This window comes from Euleptes europaea, chromosome 16 (assembly GCF_029931775.1).
Source record: "Euleptes europaea isolate rEulEur1 chromosome 16, rEulEur1.hap1, whole genome shotgun sequence".
Classification (NCBI taxonomy): domain Eukaryota; kingdom Metazoa; phylum Chordata; class Lepidosauria; order Squamata; family Sphaerodactylidae; genus Euleptes; species Euleptes europaea.
In genome coordinates this window covers 52,382,617-52,406,686 of record NC_079327.1, presented here as the reverse complement: position 1 = coordinate 52,406,686, position 24,070 = coordinate 52,382,617, and the positions used below count along the sequence as shown (strand labels likewise).

General features: G+C 44.1%; 1 protein-coding gene across 3 annotated transcripts in view; it reads right to left on the bottom strand.

Annotated features, from left to right (window-relative positions):
* IL1RAPL1 (interleukin 1 receptor accessory protein like 1) overlaps positions 1-24,070 on the bottom strand; it is a 990,401-nt gene that overhangs the window by 472,517 nt on the left and 493,814 nt on the right. For all 3 annotated transcript variants that reach the window (XM_056861980.1, XM_056861979.1, XM_056861981.1), the window contains exon 3: positions 14,705-14,984. In XM_056861980.1, the coding sequence (XP_056717958.1) occupies positions 14,705-14,984 (280 nt within the window). The remainder of the gene's footprint in view (positions 1-14,704; positions 14,985-24,070) is intronic.

The following is a 24,070-nucleotide window of genomic DNA, read 5'->3' as shown; positions in this document are numbered from 1 at the left end:
GAGTGGGGAATCAAACCCGGTTCTCCAGATCACTGCTCTAAACCACCGCTCTTAACCACTACACCATGATTGCTCTCCTTTTACTCATAGAAACTCCAAGGCTGGAGGGCTCTGATTGGAGGAAAACTAGTATTAAGGAAAGGTATAGATTTTCTATATAAATTATGAGTTGCTCAACAATATAACAAGATATTATTTTACTTAACCCAGGTTTCCAACTCTTTAAGGTAGCTTAGTTCCTTCACACAGAGGTTTATGTGTATACTCTGGTGCCTAAAACTAGGAAGTATGGAGATACTCCCTTCTTCTTAAGCTCCACCCATTCCCTGTATGTCCCTCTCAAATACAGTCACTGACAGACATTAATCCTTAGTCCATCACAGAGTTCTTTTATCATTTGGGGGTTTTTCAGCCCCAATGTATTTTTCTTTTAGATTTTACATTTTTCTGCAAAACTGGGGCATTTTGCGGGTTTGTAGAAAGATCTGTCTTGCCTGTTCACAGCTTCCATCATCGGGTTTAAGTATCCACAGATTTTGATGACTTGGCTATTGCACCCGCCCCAAGCAAGGAAGAGGAGGAAGTCCTAGACTTCTTCAAAAACCTGGGCTTGGGCAGCCCCAAGCCCCGGCAAAAATTCTGTGGCATGTTCTGCCCGGTGGAAGGCTCCCAGAAGAACAAGACCATCGTCTTCAACTCCCTCTCAGTGGGATGTGGCTCTGGCAAGATCGTGGCCAAACAGAAGGACGTGGCCCACCTGGGCACTGATGCCCAGTCCCTCTATTCCTGGCAGAGCAGGAAGGGAGGGGAGCCATCTGTTGATTTCGGGAGGAAGGTGGAGATCTGGAGAGCCACCGGCAAAGAAGCGCTGCAGAACCTGAACAACAAGGTGAGTGGGTGCAGCTGGGGGTCTCGGCTGGCCAGCTGGCCTAAGAGTCGGAGCCGGGAGTCCACTGGAGCGGAGGTTCTAGCCATCCTCCCCGGCTGATCAGGGCAGGCAGAAACTGCTCAGAGCTTAACCCCCTTCTGCACATCCTCAAAGAGAGTGCGGAACGAGTCCTCCCCCAGTGCACTACTAGCCCCCCCCCGCCATTTTCCACGCAGTGCTATAATAAGAAAGCCCCACCCATATGAGGTGGATTCCCAGACTGTGTGCAATTGCCAGACAAGGATGATGCCTGGCAAATCCCAAACAAATAAAACAACTACTCTTCCTTTAGCTGCTGAGCCCTGATCCTCCATCTGCTTGCTTGGGAGCAGTTTTGGGAATGTTGTTGAACTCCTCTAAAACACTCTAAGAACTTGAGCTGAGCAAGGACAGTCTACTACAATATCAGATACAGAATCACTCCCTCTCCTCCCTTTTTTTTTAATCCAGCAGACAGCACAGCAGCGTTCCTTTGAGATTGGTCTGAGCACCACACAAAAAGTAGATTTGGAGGAGTCAATGCTGGCTACATCTCCAGTGCCAGAGGAGACAAAGGGGACTCGGTTGCTAGGCAGCCAGATGCAGTCCTTGACTACCTGTGGCCCTGAAAATGGAGGACAGGTGTGAACCTGGAGAGATGGAGAATATATGGGTTTCCCATTTGTAACATCATTACATAGCTGCCCTTGTGAAGATGTTGGGGGGAGGGGGATTGGTGTCAGCTCTTGACCCAATGAACCAGAAATCACCACAGAGACAGTCAGAGTCCAAGCAGATGGCTTTTACTGGTCAAATAGGTATTACAGTGCATATAGAATAAAATGACAGCTATGAGGGTCTTGCTTGTTAGTTGGCAATATAAGGCTTGAAAAAGGCGGGTGATTACAGAACACACAAAGCATAAACAGAGCACACTTTCCCAGGAGTAGCGTTCCCAGGCTTTGGTATGTGAAGTTGTCCTTGAAGTCTGAATGGTTCAGCCAAGGATCAGAGGCAACAGAGAAACCGAGATAACAGCCTGACAATTGGCCCCTGAGATCCCATGGAGGTTTATCAATGGAGAGCCAGTGTGATGTAGTGGTTAAAAGTGTCAGTCTAGTATCTGGGAGACCCGGGTTCAAATCCCCACTCATGCTATGGAAGGTCACTGGGTGACCTTAGGCCAGTCACAATCTCTCAGCCTAACGTGCCTCACAGGGTGGTTGTGAAGAGAAAATGGAGTGGTGGAGAATGATGTAAGCTGCTTTAGGCCCCTGTTGGGGAGAAAGGTGGGGTACAAATGAAATAAATAAATAAATAAAATCTTGTGTGAATAGAATTGGCCAGGATGCTAACACATGGCAGGCTTGAATGAGCCAGTATGGTATAGTAGTTAGATTGTCGCACTAGGACATGGGAGACCCAGGTTCGAATCCCCACTCTGCCATGGATGCTTGCCAGGTGACCTTGGGCCAGTCACACCCTCTCAGACTCAGTGTCATCGTGAGGATAAAGTGAAGGAGAGGAGAATGATATAAGCCACTTTGGGTCCACATTGGCGAGAAGGTGGAACATAATTGAAGTAAATAAAGAAATGATAGCTTCAAAAATGGGGGAAACGGCTAGAGGTACCTTCTGGTACCTCTAGCTGAAAAGAGTGTACCCATAACCCCCTCCTGCTACACCTGTACTGCTGCCATTTGCAAAATACTAAACTCAGAAGGTGGTTAAGCGGAGACATTATAGAGGTCTATAAAATTATGCATGATATGGAGAGAGTGGACAGGGAGAACCTTTTTGCCCTCTCTCATAATATCAGAATCTGGGATCATCTGCTGAAGCTGGAGGGTGAGATATTCAAAACAGGTAAAAGGAAGTATTTCTTTACACGAAGCATAGTTAACTCCCTGCCCAGGATGTGGTGATGGCTGCCAACTCCGAAGGCTTTAAGAGGAAAATGGACATGTTTGTGGAGGAGAGGGCTATCCATGGCTACTAGTCAAAATGGATACTAGTCATGATGCATACCTATTCTCTCCAGGAAGGAAGATCGGTTACAAAGTCCATTGCAATAACTTCCCAGGGCCCTGAGGGCATTTCCAAAGGTTTCAATAGGCCAGGTGGTTTTCCCATCACTCGCTTCGCAGTGGCACAAGTGGGACAGCTACAAACAAAAGAGTCCAAGTCCGTTCTCATTCCTGGCCAGCAAAACTGTCTACGGAGTAAATGCAGAGTTTTTACAAACCCAAAATGAACCGCAATTTTAGAACCATGGGCCCGATCCATCACCCCCCTCCGCAGAGACGCAGGAACATACAGTCTAGTGTCCTTGAACCAAAAACCCTCTTTCTTAGTCATATTGTTTGGCAGCGTATTAGCGGAGCTTTCAGTTTGGTAGGCCTGGGTTAAGGCAACTTTGAACGGGTCCGGCAGCCCCTCCAAGGGAAGTGCTCCTTGAGCGCACCTGGGAGAAATCGATGACTCCTCTCGGAAGTCGCCTGGCGGTTGATCCCCAGGAGGGTCTCCCGCTGCATTTGGCCCCCCATCTACGGTAGGGATTTGCCAAACCTGAGAGCGAGTCTGGACAGCCAGACTGGGCATAATCCCCCTCTGCTCGGGAGTGAAGAGAGAGTCAGTCGGGCATTCCACTTTACTCTGGTACTGAGGAAGTCTAGACAATGCATCTGCCAGTTGATTTTGTTTGCCGGGAACGTGTTTCAACACAAAACGGAACTTCGAAAAGAACTCCGCCCAACGCACTTGTTTTGCAGTAAGTTTAAGTGTCCCCTTTAAAGCTTCCAGGTTTTTGTGATCTGTCCACACCTCGAAGGGAATCTCTGCCCCCTCTAGAAAATGTCTCCAAACTCTCAAGGCATGTTTGATTGCGGCTGCTTCCTTCTCCCAAATGGGCCAGTTAAGTTCTGACTGGGAAAACCTTTTGGAAAAATACGCACAAGGGTGCAGCTGTCCAGCTTCTCCCCTCTGCAGAAGTGCCCCTTCCATAGCTATATCGGAAGCATCTACCTGGACATGAAGGGTTTTTCACAGTCTGGATGTTTGAGCATGGGCTCACAAATGAATAATTTCTTTAAAACCTCAAAGGCTTGTTGGCAGTCTGGAGTCCACACCACCCAGGCAGATGGTAGGGTAGCGGAATTTCCCTTTCCTTTCATTTTCAACAGGTCAGATAGGGGCAATGCAATTTGCGCAAAATTGTTGAGAAACCCTCGGTAAAAATTTACGAAACAGAAATTGTTGAAGTTGTTTACGGGTAGAGGGTGGCTCCCACTCCACCACAGCTTGCACCTTTTCAGGATCCATTGCTAAGCCCTGATGCGAAATGATACATCCCAAGTATGTCAATTTGTCTTGATGAAATTCATGCTTAGACACTTTTGCAAACAGTTGATTTTCCCGGAGGTATTGCAAGACCTTCTTAACCAATCTTACTCACTCCTCATACGTTTTAGAGTAAATTAAAATGTCCTCAAGATACACAATCGCCCCTCTGAATAACAAGTCATGAAGCACTTTGTTGATCATCTGCATATAGACACTAGGGGTGCCACTTAACCCGAAGGGCATCACCAGGTACTCAAACATCCCAAAACAGCTGGAAAAGGCGGTCAGTTTCTCATCACCTTCCCGGATTCGAACCCGGTAATACACCTCGACTAAATCCAGTTTAGTAAATATGCGACCCTCCTTTAATTGGCTGAGCAGATCTGGAATCAGTGGAATGGGGTAGGCATTAGTCTGGGTGACTGCGTTGAGTCTGTGAAAATCTATACATAAACGTAGGTCACCCATCTTTTTCCGAACAAAAAATGTTTGAGCGAAACATGGAGCGGTGGAGGGTCGTATGAAACCACGAGCTAAATTGTTATCTAAAAAGTCCCGGAGTACCGACTTCTCTTTTGGACTCATGGGGCAAATCTTTCCCTTCGGTAGTTTACCCTCCCCCACTAGCTCAATAGCACAGTCCATCTTACGATGGGGAGGAAGAACATTGCACTCTTTCTCATCAAATACATTTGCAAAGGCTGCATACTCCTTCGGTAACTGGGGGGTATACGGACTCCCAATCCCCGCTGACAAAGCATTGGCTCTGACTGCCATTTCCCTGCAATGGTGGTTGCACTGTGGCTGCGTGAAAGCAATGGTTCTGGCAGCCCAATCTATGGTAGGACTGTGTCCTTGTAGCCAGTTTGCTCCCAACACTACTGGATATCAAATGCCCAGAGCAATAGTAAAATGCAATTGCTCCCAATGGGCCCCCACCCCCATGGATACTCGGCCGGTGCACTTCTCCACAGGACCTCCCCGAAATTCACTGCCCTCCATTTGGGCAAATTGTATGGGCTGGGGCAAGGGCACAGCTTTTACTTTTAAAGCCTTGAAAGTTTCCTCGTTGATCAGGATTCGTGCACACCCCAAGTATATTAAAGCTTTGACTGACAATTGCGGACCCCCTCTAAAATTTTGTAACGTAATGTCCAGAAACACGGTTTCCCCCATGTCGCTCACCATTTGTGGAGCTTTTGGCTTCTTGGCAGAAACAGTCTACTGTGGAGCTCCGACTACAGCAGATCCGGTTCGTTTTTTGCTTGGCGATTCCAAGTCGGCTCTTCCTCAGATGCTGACTACTTGAGCTGGCCTTATTTGTAATCTGCGAACCATTGGATCACTCGCTGTTGGCGGTTGGTCCTCCTGGATGGTTGGAGCAAGGTTGAGCGGTGGGACCTCGCCGTCCAGCAGTTGTACTCTTTCAGTGGTTTTTACCTCTAACCCGAGCAGTCTCCTCCGTAGGCGGGCAAGGTATGGTTTGACTGTCGCTCCGTACGGGATGGGCAAGCAGCTGCAAAGTGACCCATTCCGCCACACACGAGGCATGCCCCGCTCTGAAAACGCTTCGCCCTCTCTGGGGTTGGGGCGGTGGGCCTCCTTGACAGCCGTGACTCCCCTCTAGGTGCTGCTCGCTCCGACTGGGAGCCAGAGTCCCGCGCTCTGTGTTGTCGAGATAGGGTAAGCAATTGCCGGCAGTTTTCCACTTCTACAGCCAGTAAATTCCAACCCTCCAAGTCGGGAGGGTCTCCTTGCATGAACGCCCAGTACTGGATCTCAGAGTTTAGTCCCTCACGGGAAGGAAGTTTCTCCCCTGAACCATCAAAGGACGCACGTAGCTCTCTCAGCGGAGGAGGCAGGGGAATGGGTTGACCCTGCGGGACGGGCACCTGCGGAGCCACGGGCCATCCCGTGGGCCCCGGCAGGGCTGCGGGGTGACCCAGGGGAGCGGGTGGTTGTGGGTGAACTGGTGGTGCTTGAAACGGTTGAGGCGGCGGGCGAACAAGCTGCGCCTGTCATACGTCATCCCCTTCTTGCCAAAGTGTGTCTATCATGCCCTGCATAGCCGTGAACCACTCCTCCAATTCTAGGTTCCGATGGCAAAGGCGTTGAAATTCCTCTTTGCTCACTTGCGGCGGGTGTGGAGAGGCCGCCCTAGATCACCAGCTTTACGACACACGGAAATTCATTCCCCATTCCAAAAGTTCCTCTGCGCTGGGATCCATGTACTGGTCAAAAGGTAAATCCCAGGAGTCACCCCCTCTCTGGTGACCGTCAGCCTGTCTCCGCCGCTGGATAGTTACACTGGCAGGTTGGACAAAAAACTGATGGCGGTGCAACTGAGTCCCAATGCCTCAGCCCTCTGGGCATGGCTTCAGTACTTCCCACTGGAAGTCTAGGGGATTCTGTCAGGAACAAACGAGCAGAGTCGGGCTGCCGGGCACCTCCCAGGGCCTCTGCTCCTGTACCATGCTCGACTCCAAGCGCAGCAGCCTGCTCGGCCGCTAACTCCGCAGTGTGTGTGGTGGCCCCCTCAACCGCCTCCATCAGGGCCCTTTCAGCTGCTTCCCATAGTAGGGTTCACAGGGCCCCCAGATTGCCCAACCTCGCCACAGCTGCTTGGGCGACTTCCATCCGGATGGGGCAGCCGAAGTCATCTTCCAATATTTGTCGGACCTCGGCCTCCGTAAGCGAGTCTGCTGCCAACTCAAGCAGGCGTGTTGCTGCTGCTGCGGCGGCCTTCTCTGACTCCACTCGGAGATGCTGCGCGGCTTGCTCCCCTTCGAGCCGCTCGGCCTCCGCCTGGTTGAGCTGTCCCGCCATCTGGGAAGGTTGTGCATCTCCTAATCCCAAGGTCTGCAAGGTCTCCTCCCCAGCGGGTCGCGCTTTGACCTCCCCGAGGACACAATGCGCAGCTACCAACCGGATAAGCACAGCAGCGTCCTGCTGCGTGAGTCATGACTCCTCCAGGAGCTGTGCAAGCCCCCTGGCTTCCTCTCGGGTGCAGCGTGCGGCTCCCAGCCCATCGGGTTCCTCTGCTTCTTCAAGAGTGACCCATTGTGTGGCTACCAGCCCAGCAAGCCAGTGGGCCTCCCCGTGGGCGAGCTGCGCTTCTCTCAGGAGAATGCGCTGGAGGTCCTCTTCAGGTGTTCCCGCCAGGACGTGGGAAGGGAACACAACCCCCAGCCACCAAATCCAAAAGTGAAATGAAGGGGATTAGATCCCTAATGTCAGCTCAGGCGTCTATCCCTAGCATCCTATAAACCAAACACGCTCAGGCAGGTGTTCCTTAAGCATGCTAATTTATTAAGAGCAAAAAGACAGATTTAAAGAAGGTAACTGCCCCTTGGACAAGAAAGGGATCTAATGGAGTCAGTGTAGGTGGGTTACAGTATAAAATGCATTCTAGGCAAAAAGCAAGACAGAGTGAAACCATAGTAATGACCTGATAAGGAGTCTCTCTCAGAGAACCAAAGACATAACACAGAGACAGGGTCAACAGGATAACCTTGCCCAGCAGCCAGCTTTCAGCCTTGATGGTAAGCCAGCTCCTGGACTGCAATTACCAGACTTCAATTCAAAAGTAGCACAAGGCCTGACATTGTAGCAAAGGCCTGACACTGCCAAACCTGAAGCATCTCCCAGCATCTACTGCAGCTAGGCCAGAGTGGCTCTCAGTGTTCTCTATGGTGTCAGCCTGGCCCACAGTGGCTCCTGTATCTGCCATGGCTGGGCCCACAGTGGCTCCCTGTGGTGGTTGCTACCAGCTCTTCCGGTAAGAGCATTGTCTGCACTTGTCAGGCAACTTTTTTAAAAAAAATTGGGGGGAATGTAAACATTTAACATTTCAGATTTTTCTGCAATCATGAAGTATCCCCCAAGTTTGCTAAAAAAAAAAAAAAAAAGTTTAATATTGGTGTGACCTTGATCTGTGTATTTAGGTATCCATACATGGGGGCCACAGATCACTAGTAAATATATAGATGACTCTTCCCAGTGTTATTCATTAACTCAGCAGCAATTAGAGACTACAACTCCTACAGTACGATATCCAGGCAGTAAGGATATGTGCAAGGCATTTACTATCTCCAGCCAGCCTTCTCATCAGTTTTCCCACACTACGAAGGGGTAAGTTTGTTCAGGGAAAAGATGAGGCTGGAAGGAGATTGTCTTGGCCTTGGATTTTCTATTCTTTTTTTGCAAAAGCTCAAACAGAGAACTCTTCAATAAAGTTTGGAAGAATCCAATATCAATTATGATTGAGGCAAGCCATGAAGCTTTCTAATCATGTCTATACTATGTTCCTTGATGCCAGCCTCTCCCAGTTCCACCTTCGTCTTGCTGGTATTTACTGTCTACCTAACTGGCAAAGAAAAATAAATGGAGCACCTTCCTTTAAAGCCCTAGATACAAAATACTTCCTCTCAAGGTAACAACATTCTAAAGTGGTTTTCTACCAGACAAGGATGCTCAGAAATCAACTGTTTAACCAGACAGCTAAAGTCTTTCTTTACCCTTTAAACTTCTTCCTCCAGCAGCATTTCTGCCCAAAAGCACAAATTCAGTTAAATGATCCTTTAAAATTTCACATTCATGCTTGGTTAAGCATAAAAAAATAGATGCTTGTATAAAATATCAAAATATCAAGAGTTTGTTAAAATTGGCGGAGAATCTCATGCCTCCTATTATATCTCTGCCACCTTCTTATTGTAAAGTTATAGAGAACCAATAAATTAAATGTCATGAAACTAGAATAAAATCCTAAACCTGAATCAAACTAAAATGTTGGCTATTTTAATGCAAAGTGGATGTCTAAACACTCACTTCCACGATCTCCATTTCAGTTGATCACCAGTTCACATTTGACTGCATTTGACACCTCCATGTGCAATCCGGAACCTTCTCCTGCACAGGATCATTCATACAGGAGCCTAAACATGTTTGCACACAGTACACATGTTTGTATACTGAATGTGAATATTGAATTTAGCCATTTATAAATATTGAATTTATGGAGGTTAGCCATTTCCCCATGTTCTGATGAATGCCTAAACAAGGCTAAATAAAGTTCAGACAGCATGGTAAATTATGGTTTATTTTAACTTTATAAAACTAGGATCTATTACATAGACAATCACTTAAATCCTGATTTGTCTCAGAAACTACTTGTTTTACGGCCTCCTCTCTGTAGCCCACAGAACAAACAAGGATTAAACCAGGATTTTATGTTCAGATATCTCATGAAACCTCAGCAAGACTAACTGCATGAATAAACCAACTTCAATTCTTGGTGTGACAGACCCAAACCAACAGCAATCCTAAGCAGTGTTACATGCTGAAGTCAGCAGTTATGGGTAGCCTGTGGGTTCCACTGCAGTTGCTAAATGAACAAGTAAACTTTCTGCATTCCTCCCCTTTTTATGACACACATTGACTTTTGAGAACCCATTAAGATTTCTGAGTTGGATCACATGATCCTTCAGTGTAAGGTGCTAATAGTTGTTGATTTTCCCAGCTTTCCCTTCCTATTTCTGGACCCCCATGAAAGTTGATTTGTGGAATCACAGGACCTATATGAAATTTATGGAATCACGGGACCTGCTGCAGAGGGGGAGCCAGAAAGCTTGTCAGTCCTTATACAGTCACTGTATGGTTCTTGTGCTGGATCTAACTCTCTGTCTCTCAAATAATTCCAATACCACTACTTAATTTCATGCTAATAAAAACAACTGTTCTCAGAAAGCAAGAGAAATTGGCAAGGTTGCATTGCTACAAGCAGAAATGTATCAGGATGTTACAAAATTCACTACTTAAATTGGAATGATACACACTACGGCTGTGCATATTGGTAAAGCTGAACTGAAAACAAACCCAAAATTAGACATTTCAGCAATATTCAGATTTATTTTCGGCCAAATTCTAAAACATGGGAATCTGCCCGAAGCCGAATAGGCAATTCTCAAAAATCCGAATACATATTCAGCATTTCGGGTCTCGGGTATTCACCTTTGCTCATATGCATAGCTCTGTGCCTTCACCCATTTTTCTATATTTCACTGGTTTTGTTTGGACCCCATAGTTGGGGCCCTTTTGAGGTAGGGGTTGCGTAATCGGAGCCAACTTGGTCAGACCAAAGTATCCATCACCCTTCAGTGGATTAATCTGAATTGCAAAAGGGTCATTTTAAAAGACAGTGCTCACACAGTCCCATCTGGAGGGATATACCGTGTGCAGGAGTGGAGAAACCAACCCGGTTCTCCCGATTAGCATCCACCATTCATGTGGAGGAGTGGGGTATCAAACCCGGTTCTCTGGATTAAAGTCCACCACTCTGAACCATCGCTCTTAACCACTACTCCACACTGGCTGTTTTACTAAGGAGAGTCCCTTACAGCTATGCTGCAAATTTGGTGACTCTGCCTCAAAAAATGCCCCCCAAAGCCTTGAAAATAAATTCCATAGACTATAATGGACCCATTTTTTTTGGGGGGGGGGGAAATAAAACCAAATACCCATTTACTGGTATGGGTATTTGGCTTATTCCAGGTTTACAGAAAAAAAATCCAGCCCAATAAACCCGAACCCAAAATTTACCAATTTTTTTTGTACACCCCTAATACATAGTCCTGCATAGTGAAACAAGCCCCACTTCAAGCATGAGTAACCAGGCAACATGGTGACTTTATAGATAGTGATTGCCTGGCTACAGGAAAGTTTATTAATCTTCCTTAACAGCAAAGAACTGATGAGTTGCTATAGATATTTAAACAAGTTTGTGAGATAGAAAATAAAATATGATGCTAGAGGCATGCTGAAAGCATAAAAAGTTGTTCAGGCAACCCTGAGAATTCCTAGAAAAATATATATTTATTTTATAATACCTTATTTGGTCAAACTAAATGCATCAGTGTGTCTAATGCAAGCCTTTATTTTCAAATACCATCTCTTCAAGGCTGTAATGTACAACATGCAAGTGCAAACATACTTCTGAATATGAAAAACTGTTTCTCTCACTTATTTCATACAATGAAAAGACTCGTAAACTAAATGGGTTTCACAGTGAATGTGAACACCTAGCAATCTCTTCCACGTCAATGCTGAAAGCCTTATTAGAGAAAGTTGCAATCCTCATAATGTTGCTTCCTATTTTTGATTGTTAGCACTCAGTCTCCACTATAATTTCAGGATCTATTGCCCTCTAGAAAGATTTTTACAGCATTTATGGCAAAGAAGATTGGGAATATACTAATCCCAAAACATGTCTCTTGTTAGACACATCGCATGCGACAAATGAATCGACACAGGAATGAGAGGACAGAACAGTACTACTACAAATACGGCTATGTAGGCATTGCTATAAATTTGGAGCTATGGTTGTCAGAGTGAAAACTTGAGATTCACATGACAAGCTTTCAGTTCACAAGGCATTGTGGGAGGGAAAGCAATTTGGAAACCTCACCCCTTCTAACCTCCAGTTCCAAGATTTTCTAAGCTCTCAGTGGCTTGAGGAAGCTGATTTCTTCCTCCCCATTTTTTTAACTAACTCCACTGCTCTCAACACTCCACCCCTTCTAGAGCATCAGACCATTTTTAGTTTTTTTCTTTTACTCAATTTACAAAATCATATATATGCACATGTGTGTGGGCTCCCCCAAGAAAATAGAGACAGCCTATCGGCAGTCCCATTGTGCAGCTTTTATCACCTGTCCTGGAGCTAGTCTATTTGCTGTTAGATCCAGTAATACCTTTCTATCCCCCAGTTGAGTTGGAAACTCATAAGCAGTCGCAGCTTCTGCTACCTGGCCCTTTTAATCCTTCCCGCTTTTACCAGTGTGTGCAAGGTTACAAATATGATGCAGAAGAGGTATGGAAGGAATGCTGGAAAGACTGCAGGAGGAGACATTAATGTTAGAAGCCATGGTTCCTGAGATTCCCACATCTCTGAGGAAAGTAAAAGGTGTAGCATCAATTTCAAGTAAGGTTGCTACCTTATTTGAACCTAATTACTTTAGTAGGAATGTTAGGCATGGCTTCCAACATACATATCTAACCAAATAAATATTGCACCCACACACACATGCCAAACAACTATATAGACAAACATTTGCTTATCACCTTAACCCTCACTCTGAACCTGTGAAGTCTGAACCATATGAACCCGCCTTCATGGCCCTTCTTTCCATTTCTTTACCCTCTCAATTCTCTTCAATTTGACAAAACTTATATAGTAAGCCAAGGGTCCCCAACCTTTTTGAGCCCACAGGCACGTTTGGAATTCTGACACAGCATGGTGGGTGCAGGAACAACATGGCTGCCATAGGAGACGGAGCCAACCACAAAATGATTGCCACAGCTTAACTTCAGAAACACAGTGCAGATCCTGTGCTGTGGTGGCAGCTGCTGCCAAAGCACCATTAAAAAAAAAATCTGCACAGCCAATCAGATTTCTAATAGTCAATCAGAATCCCTGCTGGACAAAAGCCCTACCTGGCCACACCAACTTCCTAAAAACACTTGGTGGGCATCAGAAAAGGTGTTGGCGGGTACCACATTGGGGACCCCTGCAGTAAGGAGAACTCTTTCCTTCTCCCATGTCATTCTGTAAAGCATCTCATCCATGAGTGTTAATAATAGTATCCACTAGTAGGGTGCATATATTGGAGACAGTGGTGGGGAGACTGCATTTCATGTTGTTAGTCCCTCTTGCAAAGTGGTAAGACTGGCAATCATGACAAAACCATTCTAAAAAATTGTTAAGGTCAGAGGGAAAATATCTGGGTCATTTACAACTCCTGTAGTGCTCTACCGAAGAGCTTGGTTGCCAGCTCATGACTAGCAAATACAAAGTTGCAGAGAGGCCAGCAGTTCAGTATATTCATATCAGTCACTAATAGTACAGCTCACTCAACATGTTAATTTCCTTAATTATGTCTTGCAGTCCAACAACTGATAATCTGGTGGTTCACAGACAATGCATTGGCTGAAAGCTTGAAAGGAGCCTGAAGCTGTTAATAGTACACTTTGGTTGATGGAGAACCTCAAGTATTTATCTAAAATTACTACAGATTGTTACATGAATTGTCTACATTAGGCAACACTTTCAGCAGAGGGAACAAACTGTGAGATCACAGATAATACTGTGCATAAATTGGCTCTAAATGCTGTTCTTTTAACACAATTCCACCCTATGCTATTAGGGAGTACACTTGACTTTATTCACCTTTAGAGTATGCTCATGTGTTCTATTCTTTATGTGGAAGTAAATATAACAAGAAAAATACTTATCTCTATGGAAAATGCAATGCATCATAAGGACAGATTGTCACTGGGAACAGAAAACCACAGAAAAAAAGGAAATCATGGCAATCATTTCAATAATGTGCCTGATCTGTGTTGACTTTCTCTGGTTATGAAACAAGACTATCTCGATAACAGGTGTGCTGACTTCCCAATCACACTTGCAGGGCTGTAATTTATTATCCTTCTGCAGTATGCAGGTAATTGAAACATGTTTTCAGCTATGTATCAATGAAGAGCTATCAGAGCTTTAACAGTATTTCTTCATAGGGCAATAAACAAAATGTTACATCCCATTTAGCAATAAACTGTGCATTTTCTCTGCAAGGCTCTTCCAGCATTTTGTATTTGCATCATTTAACCTCTTTATATATTTAATTCTGTATTCTCTGGTAATTTTCAAAATCTAAGTGAGAGCCCAGATGGTCTCTGTTTTCTCCATAGGCAGGAAAGTATATCTGAGTATAAATTATGTTAGTGACGCAGAAGGAAGTGGAATAGAGGAAGATGGATTTCAATAGCAAGAACTGTGAGAATATGTATGTCATTTAGATAGGTACTGAGTTAATCTCAGGGCCCTTTGCAGGAACCCGCTGGAAAATGGTTATAAAGGATATCTAAAACAAATTGCCCCCATACAGTCAGGCCTTCATTCTGGTGTAATTTCCATCCATATTCTGGTGACTTATTTGGATATCATTGCATAAGTCAAATAAAATAACTGTAAAATACTGGTAGAAAAATTGGAATATGCTAAACTTAACACACCCAGTAGGCAATAAAGTACAAAATCTTTACTTACTTGGGCGACAGCTGAGTCATGAGTATGGCATATATGTTAGAAAGATGGCCTTCCAAAGATAATATACTCAAAGCATACTCAAAATGTAAGCACAGAGGGAGGATTTTCTAGAACACAAACAGTGTTTGGCTAACAGTAATTGATATGACTACATATATAAAATCATTTTCAATCAAACTTCAAAGCAGATATGAGTAAATACATTACACAATTAGAAACATTGGTTATTCACAAAACTGTCAGAAAGCAAAATAAAAAAGAACACAGTTCAATGACTATTCCGTGCATATTTTAGTCTATTTATATAGATTCCCTTTAGTTTACGATTATTCAAAACAAAGTAAGCCACATACCTTATGACACATGCATAAAGTCCACTGTCTTGTGCTACTGTTGGGCGAAACCAAATGGCATCTTCCTCTTTGCTCATTCTAGTTCCATCAAAAGCTATAGGTTCCTCAAAGTCCCCAGGTCCAGAGCTTTTATACCACATCAAACTGAGTCCAGCACTTTGTGCTATGGTGTAATTTGCTCTAATATATCCATAGAACAATGCACATTTTATACGAACAGGTTCTCCCACTAAGACTTGATATTTCTTGTAATCCACTGACCAATCAGTACATCCATCAGCTAAAAGACAAAAGATAAGAAGAAAAAGGTTACGGAGTTGCACACCGCTAAAAACATAGCGCAGCCTCTGTTTGCATTTTGGAACTCTGCTTCTGAAGTCACCATGCTAGAATTATTGAATAAAAGCAGCACACCAAATACTTACTTTAATTAAACTATTCATACCTGGTGCTCCAAAGAAAAAAATATTTCCAAGATGTAATATGCAGCCAAGACTGGCCACAATACACTGTTTTCCCTGGTGGCACCTTGGTGTGGAGCAAGTAACAGGAGTGTATATGGGGTTGCCAACCTTCAAGTGGGGCCTGGAGATCTCTCAGAATTATCCAGACAACAGGAAATCAGCTCCCCCGGAGAAAATGGCAGCTTTGGAGGGTGGATTCCATGGAATTACATCCTCCTGAGGTCCTTCCGTTCCCCAAACCTTCCCTTCACCAGGGTCCACTCCCAAATTAGAAGGAATTTCCAAAGGCATAGTTGGCAACCCTAACTGCAAATGGCCTTACCTACTTAATTGCAGAGATATAGGTTTAATTCTGCTTTTCTCTGATTTCGGGCAAATTATTTTAAAATGTTTGATCAAAATGCACGTAACATACAGACCAACTGGCCCAGAAGGTATAATAATCACTGAATGGTTTTAATGAAACACCTTCAAGATAAATGAAAGAAGGGAATTATCTGTCTCAGAAGATGTTATGGTAGAAAGCAATGGTTGCAAGCTAAGAGTGGAAAGTTGAGGTTAGATCTTAAGGTGAGGGGGAGATTTTGTAATGTTAAGCCTGACTGCTCAGCAGAAAAGAATGTCAAGATAAATTATTCAGGTCATCATCACTGTATACTCAGTAGCAAATTACTTTAGGCCTTACTGGAAATATCTGTCCCTCCTGCCTTACAGACTACTGGGGGGGGGTGTCAATGTGGTGTCTACTGTTTCTCTTAATAGAGGTTTTGACTGTAACTCTTTTAAATCTGTTATATATAGACAAGGATAGTATCAATATAATTCTCACATATCTTACTAAAGGAAGAACAACTGAGGTTGCTCACATGCACAACAGCTGGGATTACTAACTTCAAGGTGGGGCCTGGAGTTTTCCCAGAATGACATCTGATCTCCAGACTACAGAAATCAGTTCTCCTGAAGAAAACGGCAGCTTTAGAAGACAGACTCTAGGCATCCCATTCCCACTGGACTCCCTCCCTTTCCCAAACCTGCACCCCCCAGGCAGCCTCCCTGAATCTCCAGGAAATTACCAAGCCAGAGTTGGGATACTCAGAATAGCTCAGCACCACAATACAGCCAAGAGGTGTGACAGCTGCTCAAGAGCAAACACTGTTGCTTGATTTGCCGGCAATTACTCAGCAATTTGGGATTGAACTTGCACGGCAACAGAGACATTTCTGTGCACATTGGAACTGGAGGATAGTTTCTGTCATAGTATGGCTGACCTTTTGCAGTTGATAGAATTAGCATGAAATACTGTAGGAAGGGGATTCGTCACAGTTACATTTGGCCAGTTAAATAGCACAGTCACCGTTTTGTTGGTGTCCCGTGCCGGATGGGAAATAGTGAATTAAGAAAAGGTAACCACTGGGTTAGAAAAACGGTTAACCAACAGAACCCCAAGAATTTAGGAATGATAAGGCTTGTTAAGTCTCCCCTGTAGCCAGGCTTGTATGAATTCAGACTGCCCGTGCCCTTGTGACTTAAGTCAGCAGTCACTGAAATGGCCTTACTAGTTTTGATAGTGGTAACAGAGAGCCAGTGTTGTGTAGTTGTTAAGACCGGTGGAATCACATCTGGAGAACCAGGTTTGATTCCTCACTCCTCCACATGAAGCCTGCTAGGTGACCTTGGGCTGGTCACAGTTCTCTCAGAACTCCCTCTACCCCACCTACCTCACAAGGTGTCTGTTGTGGGGAGAGGAAGGGAAAGAAATTGTAAGCTGGTTTGAGGTAGAGAAAACCGAGGTATAAAAACCAACTCTTCTTCTTTAATCTATATATCTAATTCCCAATTGTGTGGGCCATTCCCTCTGTGGGTCTCCCCCCTCCCCACTGTGCAATAAGGAGAAAATTGGGTGACTTCCCCCCTTGTGCAAATATCATGGCTCTCGTTTATGCTAGAAACTGTCATTAGTATCTGGCATTTTAAAAACTATACAATATTGCCTTTTAAAAAAAAAAATTATGAGACAATCCATGTAACCACTGGAGATTTGGGCTGTAAACATGGTGTGAAAAGTTCATCATCAAAACAAGTGCACATACTACTTCTTCAGAACAGTTTTGGGCATACAAGGCTGTAGTGTTCACATAAGTTATAGTGGCCCTGTAAAACAACAAAACAACAACAACAAACCCTTATTAGGGTTGTGCATATTGATAAACCTGGGTTTACTACCGGGTTTATTTCGGGTTTACTGGAAAAAATCAGGCCCAATAAACCCCCCCCCCAAATTTTTTTTTGCACGACCTTTATCTACTATAAGCACAAACATCCACGGCCTTCCCCCCCCCCCCCAGTTATAGCAGTGGTCATTATGTGTTCAAATCTATACAGAAGGCTCTCACATCCATTATCTATTCCTTTTCATAAGTAACAGAAATTTGGCTATGCCTTCAATTAGTTGGATGAGAGGGGGCATAAAAGTGCAACTGGATGAAGAGAACAAGTGGCTGCATCTGAGAGAGGGTGTCGTGAGTCAGCCTGAACTCTCTTCAGAGGAGGAGGAAGGTGTGGTAGAGCAGGGTTCTGCACCCGTGGAAGACTTATCAGGGCGGATGGACCTTAGCCCTGAGCCAGCGAAGACGGACCTTAGCTCTGAGCCAGTGAAGACGGTGGATGCAGAAGAAGGCTGTTCAGATTGGCAGGCAGCAAAGAAACAGAGAAGTTTATCATCTCCAGACTCGTCCAGGCCAGTTAGCTGGCAAAGATGAAAGGTTCGATCTTGGGGGGATGGGAGGCTTGGATGATATATTGTGAATATGAATTAGGACTGGGGAAAATGGAAGAGTACCTTTCAATCTGATCTAGATAAGAATATAAACATAACATAAAGAAGCATAATTAATTATATTAACAGAATACTGTAATTGAAATTTAATTAAGATATAAAAATAATTAAGATCAGACCATATCGCGATGGGATAGAATACTTTATTAAGAGACGGACGGAGGTGATGGGGAAGTCCAAAAATTTTCCTTTATTTTTTTTTTATATTATGTACTTAAGTAATTATAACAACATTAGCCACGATTTACATTTACATATTATTTTCATTGTTGTTTGTTGAAATGGAAAATTTGATTTATAAAAACCAATAAAATTTCTCTAAAAAAAAAAAAGATGAAAGGTTCGGCTCAGCTTACAGGAAAGGCGCCGAAGCGCAAGATTAGAAGCCCAAGGCCGTAAGTGTTTACAAGAACTGACACCAGCGCGTGATGCAGAACAGCTGGCCCTGGAAGGGAGTGCAGATGAAGGGCAATAAAGGTAGGGCTGTAAATTAGGTCAGTGTGGGAACAAGTCTCTTGATTTCTACAGGCTCTGCTGCTCTTGTCGTGATCGCCGTGCACAGTATTTTCCTGCTTAGGTGCCAGCTTCCAGCTCCTGCATCCCCGAGGAAGCTGGGAGGCCCTAGCCTAGACCTTGGAGATGAGGAACTTGTGCTGGTGAGTAACCTTGTTCCTTTGTTTAGAGTGCTGACTTGTTTCCGCACTCATTCCACCCACACTACTGGGAAGAGTAAAACCGGCAACAGGCTCTGCTCCCCCCAGTACCTTCCTAACCAATGTTTTAATTGTTTTTTTAATGTCTTGTATGTATTTTAACTGTTTTAATTGTTTTAATATTGGGGTGTGATTTTAATGGTTTTAAAATGTGTTTTTGTTATGTATGTTTTAAATTGTTAGCACCCATGGTGGCCTATGTAAGGGCAGAAAGGCCAAGGCCAATGGTGCAAAATAGCTAAGAATTTAGCCAGAATTTATACTCATAAGGGCTACTGCAATAACTACAGAAGCCCCTTGGGTGAAATACACAGGGAATTTTTATTCTGAGTAATAACAAATTTTCTTACCTATTTTGCACCATTGGCCTTGGCCTTATTTTTATTTCCTGTTACTGGTGTGGCCCTTGTATTTCTTTTTGAGGGCAGAAAGGGACCATACACATTTTATAAATAAATAAACAAACACATTAACAAGCAAAGTAGCGAGAATCAATTCAAAGAACTTTTGACTAATTGGTACTGATTTGTACTGTCTCTATATAAAGTACTCTTTCTTCATTTACAGGACTGCCTAGTGTTTTATCTTTGTTCATTTGATTGTTTTTTAACCAGCTTCGTTTTGTCTGACCTTTCTGTCTCCTATTTCTCATTCATGGAGTAAATAATCATAATGATGAGAAACTAATACATTTGCCAGTCTTCAACTTCTCTGTGTGTAGGATCCATTACCACACCTTTCTGCTGTCAATCATAATTCCTCCTTCTTTAAATAAAACCTGGAGAAAACACTTGAATTATTCAAACACAGGAAACTTCAGAGCTACTTTCAAGGAAGTGGCTGTAGTCTGTAATCTCTATTTTAATATGCAAGCAGTTATTGCAAATGATAATAGCACAATGCAAATAATAAGATGAATATCATTCACCCAGTTGTTTTCCCTGCATAGCTTCAGGAAATGAATTAAACCACAGTACATCACTGTCCTCATAATGAAATCATTCTGCTGGATAAACAAGCTCCCTGCAGGATATACCTGCTGATAGGACCCAGCGAACCAAATATTTAACCATTCCAAGGAGCTCTGCCTGCCATTCTTCAGAACTGCATATGCTGTTTTCAAGGTAAATTTTGATTCAGAGAAGAAGAAAACTGAGCTACTAACTGCTGGATCTGTTGCTTCAACCTGGCTTAATAATAGAGCTTCAGTTTAATTTCTGGCTTCTGTAAGCTAAATACGCATCTCAGAGTTTCCATTAAGATACAGGACATCTAAATCCCTGTTGTATTTTACCATTACTACAGAGCTAGGTTAAGGCAAAAAATCTAGAAATAGATTAATGAGTTAATTTACTACATTCACATGTTTTTACATACAATTGAACATAAAATACCAAAATCTGAAGAGTTTAATGTCCCCAAAAACACTGCTGTCATGTATTAAACTGTAAACAGGAATCACTACTGTTAGTGTGTTCTGAGGCATAATCTTGTACATTTCAATTGTTGATTTTTTAAAAAACAATTTCCATAAATATAAATGGAATTTAACAAAGGGAGAGAAAAGGAACTGAGATAAACCATGTTTAACAGGTTGTAGAATTAAATAAATAAATAAAACACCATCATCATATATCTAATTCTGAACATGGCCATAATGTGTGGAATAATAGATCTGCAAAATGGAGCCAGGAACAGATAGAATTTGTCTACAAACCTGCAGGAAGTCCCAAGTTTGCAGAAAAATCTGAAATCCCCCCAAATCCACTAAGGAATCAAAACTCCCTAAAATAATAGAAAAAAACACTGTACCATTAAGAAAATAACAACCATTGAGCTCTCGGTCATGGCATTGGATGATGCCAGGCAACCACAACAATATTGCAGCAGCCACCATGCAACTGGGCCTGGACCAGTGGCAGCCATCACACAACTGGACCCTGGATCAGCACTGGTGGCAGACACTGTGCAACTGGGCCTAGCTGGGCACTGCTGGCAGCCACTGCACAACTGGACCACACTTCTACTGCAGGGATGTTTCCAGGGGCAGGGAAGGAGGGAAAGCTGAAGAGAGGGCAAAGATGAAGGTAGGTTGGCTGGTGGGTGGGAAGGAAAAAAGGAAGCTGGAAAAGCAGAGAGACTATTAAGGCAACAAGGGGAAGGAAAGAAGAAGTAGTAGGGGAGGGGATACAAAGGAAAATGAATTGCCCCAAGAAGTCCCCTGCTTGTTTTTATACTAATGCTGAATCTTTGCCCATTTTAATTTTCAACTAAAATGTACTGTCAGGGGGTTGCAGAAACATTTCTTGAAAAATTCCTTGAATGTGTAAAATTCCTTCCTTGGTTGTTCCTCCTCCCTTTTTTCTTCTCCTCCGGTGGGAGGCTTTTGCGAGAAAGTGTGTGTGTGCGCACGCGCCCTTTACCACTCAAACTAAGAGGTATAAGGCCCCTCGCAAGGCAGAACGTCCGGTTCTAAACCGGAAGTGAAGAGCTCGTGCACATTTACCCGCTGGTCGACGGGCAGAGGGGTAAATTGCCGGGGGGTTGCCCGCCACCAGTGGGCACCTGGCAACCCTAACTAATTCCCACCCTTTTTTCATAATATAAACAATGTTTTGCTACTACACTAATATTAAGAACTTTCAAAGTTGCTGAGCGGGATAGGGAGGAGGAGTTCAGGCCAAGACTTGAAAATAAGGGGGGGGGGGCGGACACAGAAAATCTAGAAGGTGGAGAGAGAGAGAGAAATTGAGGCATATTATCAAAGAAAGAGCAAAGTGAAAGAGAAGAAAGGTGTGGAAAAGAGGGATAGAAATTAAAGAAAAGAGAAGGAAAGGTTGTTTATCTTGCTGCAACACACTGGTTACCCCTTTGCAAGATCTGGATGGCAGACAAAACAATGGAGCTGGGTGCAACAAAAGGAAGATGAAATGATTGGCAGCTGGTGTAAGCACTTGTCCCGTGACAATCCCATAAACAACATCCACAGACGAGGAGTCCAAAATAGAGTTGATTTATTGGAAAAAGTCTACCGGTTTACAGCAGCTATAGGTAAGTTGGCACGAATGAGAACTAGAGGCACGGTATAAGGCCTATATGAAAGAGTATTGGTCATATCAAGATAGCATTGGCAGCCATGGCAACCCCCCTCCCAACGAGGGCTGTTCCCACGGGAGTCAGAGTCAGAATAGGAATTTGGCGGTTAACAGGGCCGACCTTGAGCCGCACCTGGTGAAAGCAAAACATTCTCAGTCTGGCAGTCTCTGCAAAGAGCAGGCCTGACAGCTGGAGACAACAACCTTGGTAGCAGGCTACAGCCTGATAATTATGGCAGCAGCCATCAGCTGTGTGGGTCAGGGGATGTGGGGATGGGGGGATGGGGGGGATGACTAAAAGGACAAAATTTGGGAGGGCAAGTCAGCTAGGGGGAGAGGCTGGAACCAGCATTGTGCTGCATCCAGCCAAACGCCTTTCCAGTGATTTTCCTTTTGATAAAGTTCTGGCTGCTGCCACTAGGGGCACAAGGAAGTGTGAGCACAGTAAAAGGCATTCTGCTAGACCACTGGTTCCCAACCAGGGGTCCGTGGACCCCCAGGGGTCCGCGAGAACTAAATTAAGGTCCGCAAAACAAAGTTATAAACCCATAATAAATTAATATTTTCAATTAAAAGTTCTCTATTATAAATATATATATATTCAAATATTATTCTAAGTTTAATGTTTAACTAACAGTTATGATTAAAGTTTATTTTCAAATTCTCGGCATTTTTCTTTTGAACCTTGGGGTCCCTGCACCGAACAAAAAAGTCCTAGTGGTCCCTGGTCAAAAACAGGTTGGGAACCACTGTGCTAGACACACCTTCCTGCAAGACTGAAGCAAACTTGCCTAACAGATCATGCTAAGCCTATCAGCCAAGTCAGGAACAATACAAGCCAAAACAGCTGATGGTTGCTACAGTAACTGCCATCCTGCAGCCTGCTAACAAGATTGTTGTCTCCAATAGTCTATCCTTTCCTTCTTCCTTTCCTTGCACCCAGCTCAGCCAGATCTTGCACACTTACAGCCCATTCCTGAGAATGGGGCCGAAAGTTGTTAGGAGGCGGCGTGACCTCGCCGCCGCAGCAAATGCAGTCCCTGCGGTGGCCAAGCACTGCGGGACCACGCCTCCCCCCTCTGCTGGCACGGCCTCTCCGTGGCGCCGGCAATGACGTGGAAAGGCCACGCCAATGCAGGGGGAGGGCTGAGGGCGGGCCGGGGGAGGAGCCACCGGTTAGGTGGCTCCCTATCCCCTTTTGGCCACTTCCGCCGGCACCAGGAATGGTGGTGCTGCACCTGCTCTTTAGCAGGCGCAACCTCACAATTCCCTATGGGGCAAAAGGCCCCGTTGAACAAAAAAAAAAGCCACGAAATGTCTTTTTTTTTGTTTGTTTAATGGCATACGGGGAGTGGCTTAGGAAGAGGCGCCGCTGCGCCTCTTCTCCGCCGTCCCCTTACGCCTCAGCTCAGGAATGGGCTGTTAGTGTGTTGAAGCAAGATAAAAACTACCTTTCCCTCTGTTTTCCTTAATTTCTCTCCCTCTTTCCCACAATTTCCTCATTCATTTCTTTCTCCATGCCCCCACTCCATTTATTTTCAAGTCTTAGTCTCAACTCCTTGCCATTCCTATCCTGCCTGGCAACAAAATGTACTTAATTGTAACATCATAGCAAACCTTTGTTAATACTATGAACAGAAGAGGGAGGAGTTAGTATTTCCTCTTGATCTAACAAAGTAGTGAAAGGATGCTTCCCCCCTTCTCCACCCTTTGTATGCATAGCAATGGAACATTAATCTGTTTTAGTGGTTATACATGTGGAATAGAAGTCCCAGCTCAGTCACTGGGTTATAATTACTATTGTGTTAGTGGAAGATCTTACAGCCCTTTGTAAATGCTGTATGACTAATGATGTAATCTCGTTAATGTCATTAAAATTACATCTCCCTCCCCTCCATACTTGTGCCATGCCCAGCACTCAAACACTTATAAGGACAGGGTCACCCTCATTGAATATATAAATGTGTTCCATTAACACTAATACAGTTTCTCTTTGTCAGATTTACTACATGGTGGTTGCCAGGAAACTATGAACACGGGATGACATGCTTTAAAGTGGATTAACTGCTCTGTGTGTATTTGAGGGAAATGCCCAAAATAAACAAGATTTCTTTTGTCAAATATTTATATGTTCTAAAGGGAATTTAGCAGCAGTAGGAATAGGGAATTATATTTCATAAAGAAGCTTAGAGTTACACCTGTAGCCATCACACAATATGCATTAATGACAATATAACTTAAATGATAAGCCACTGTCA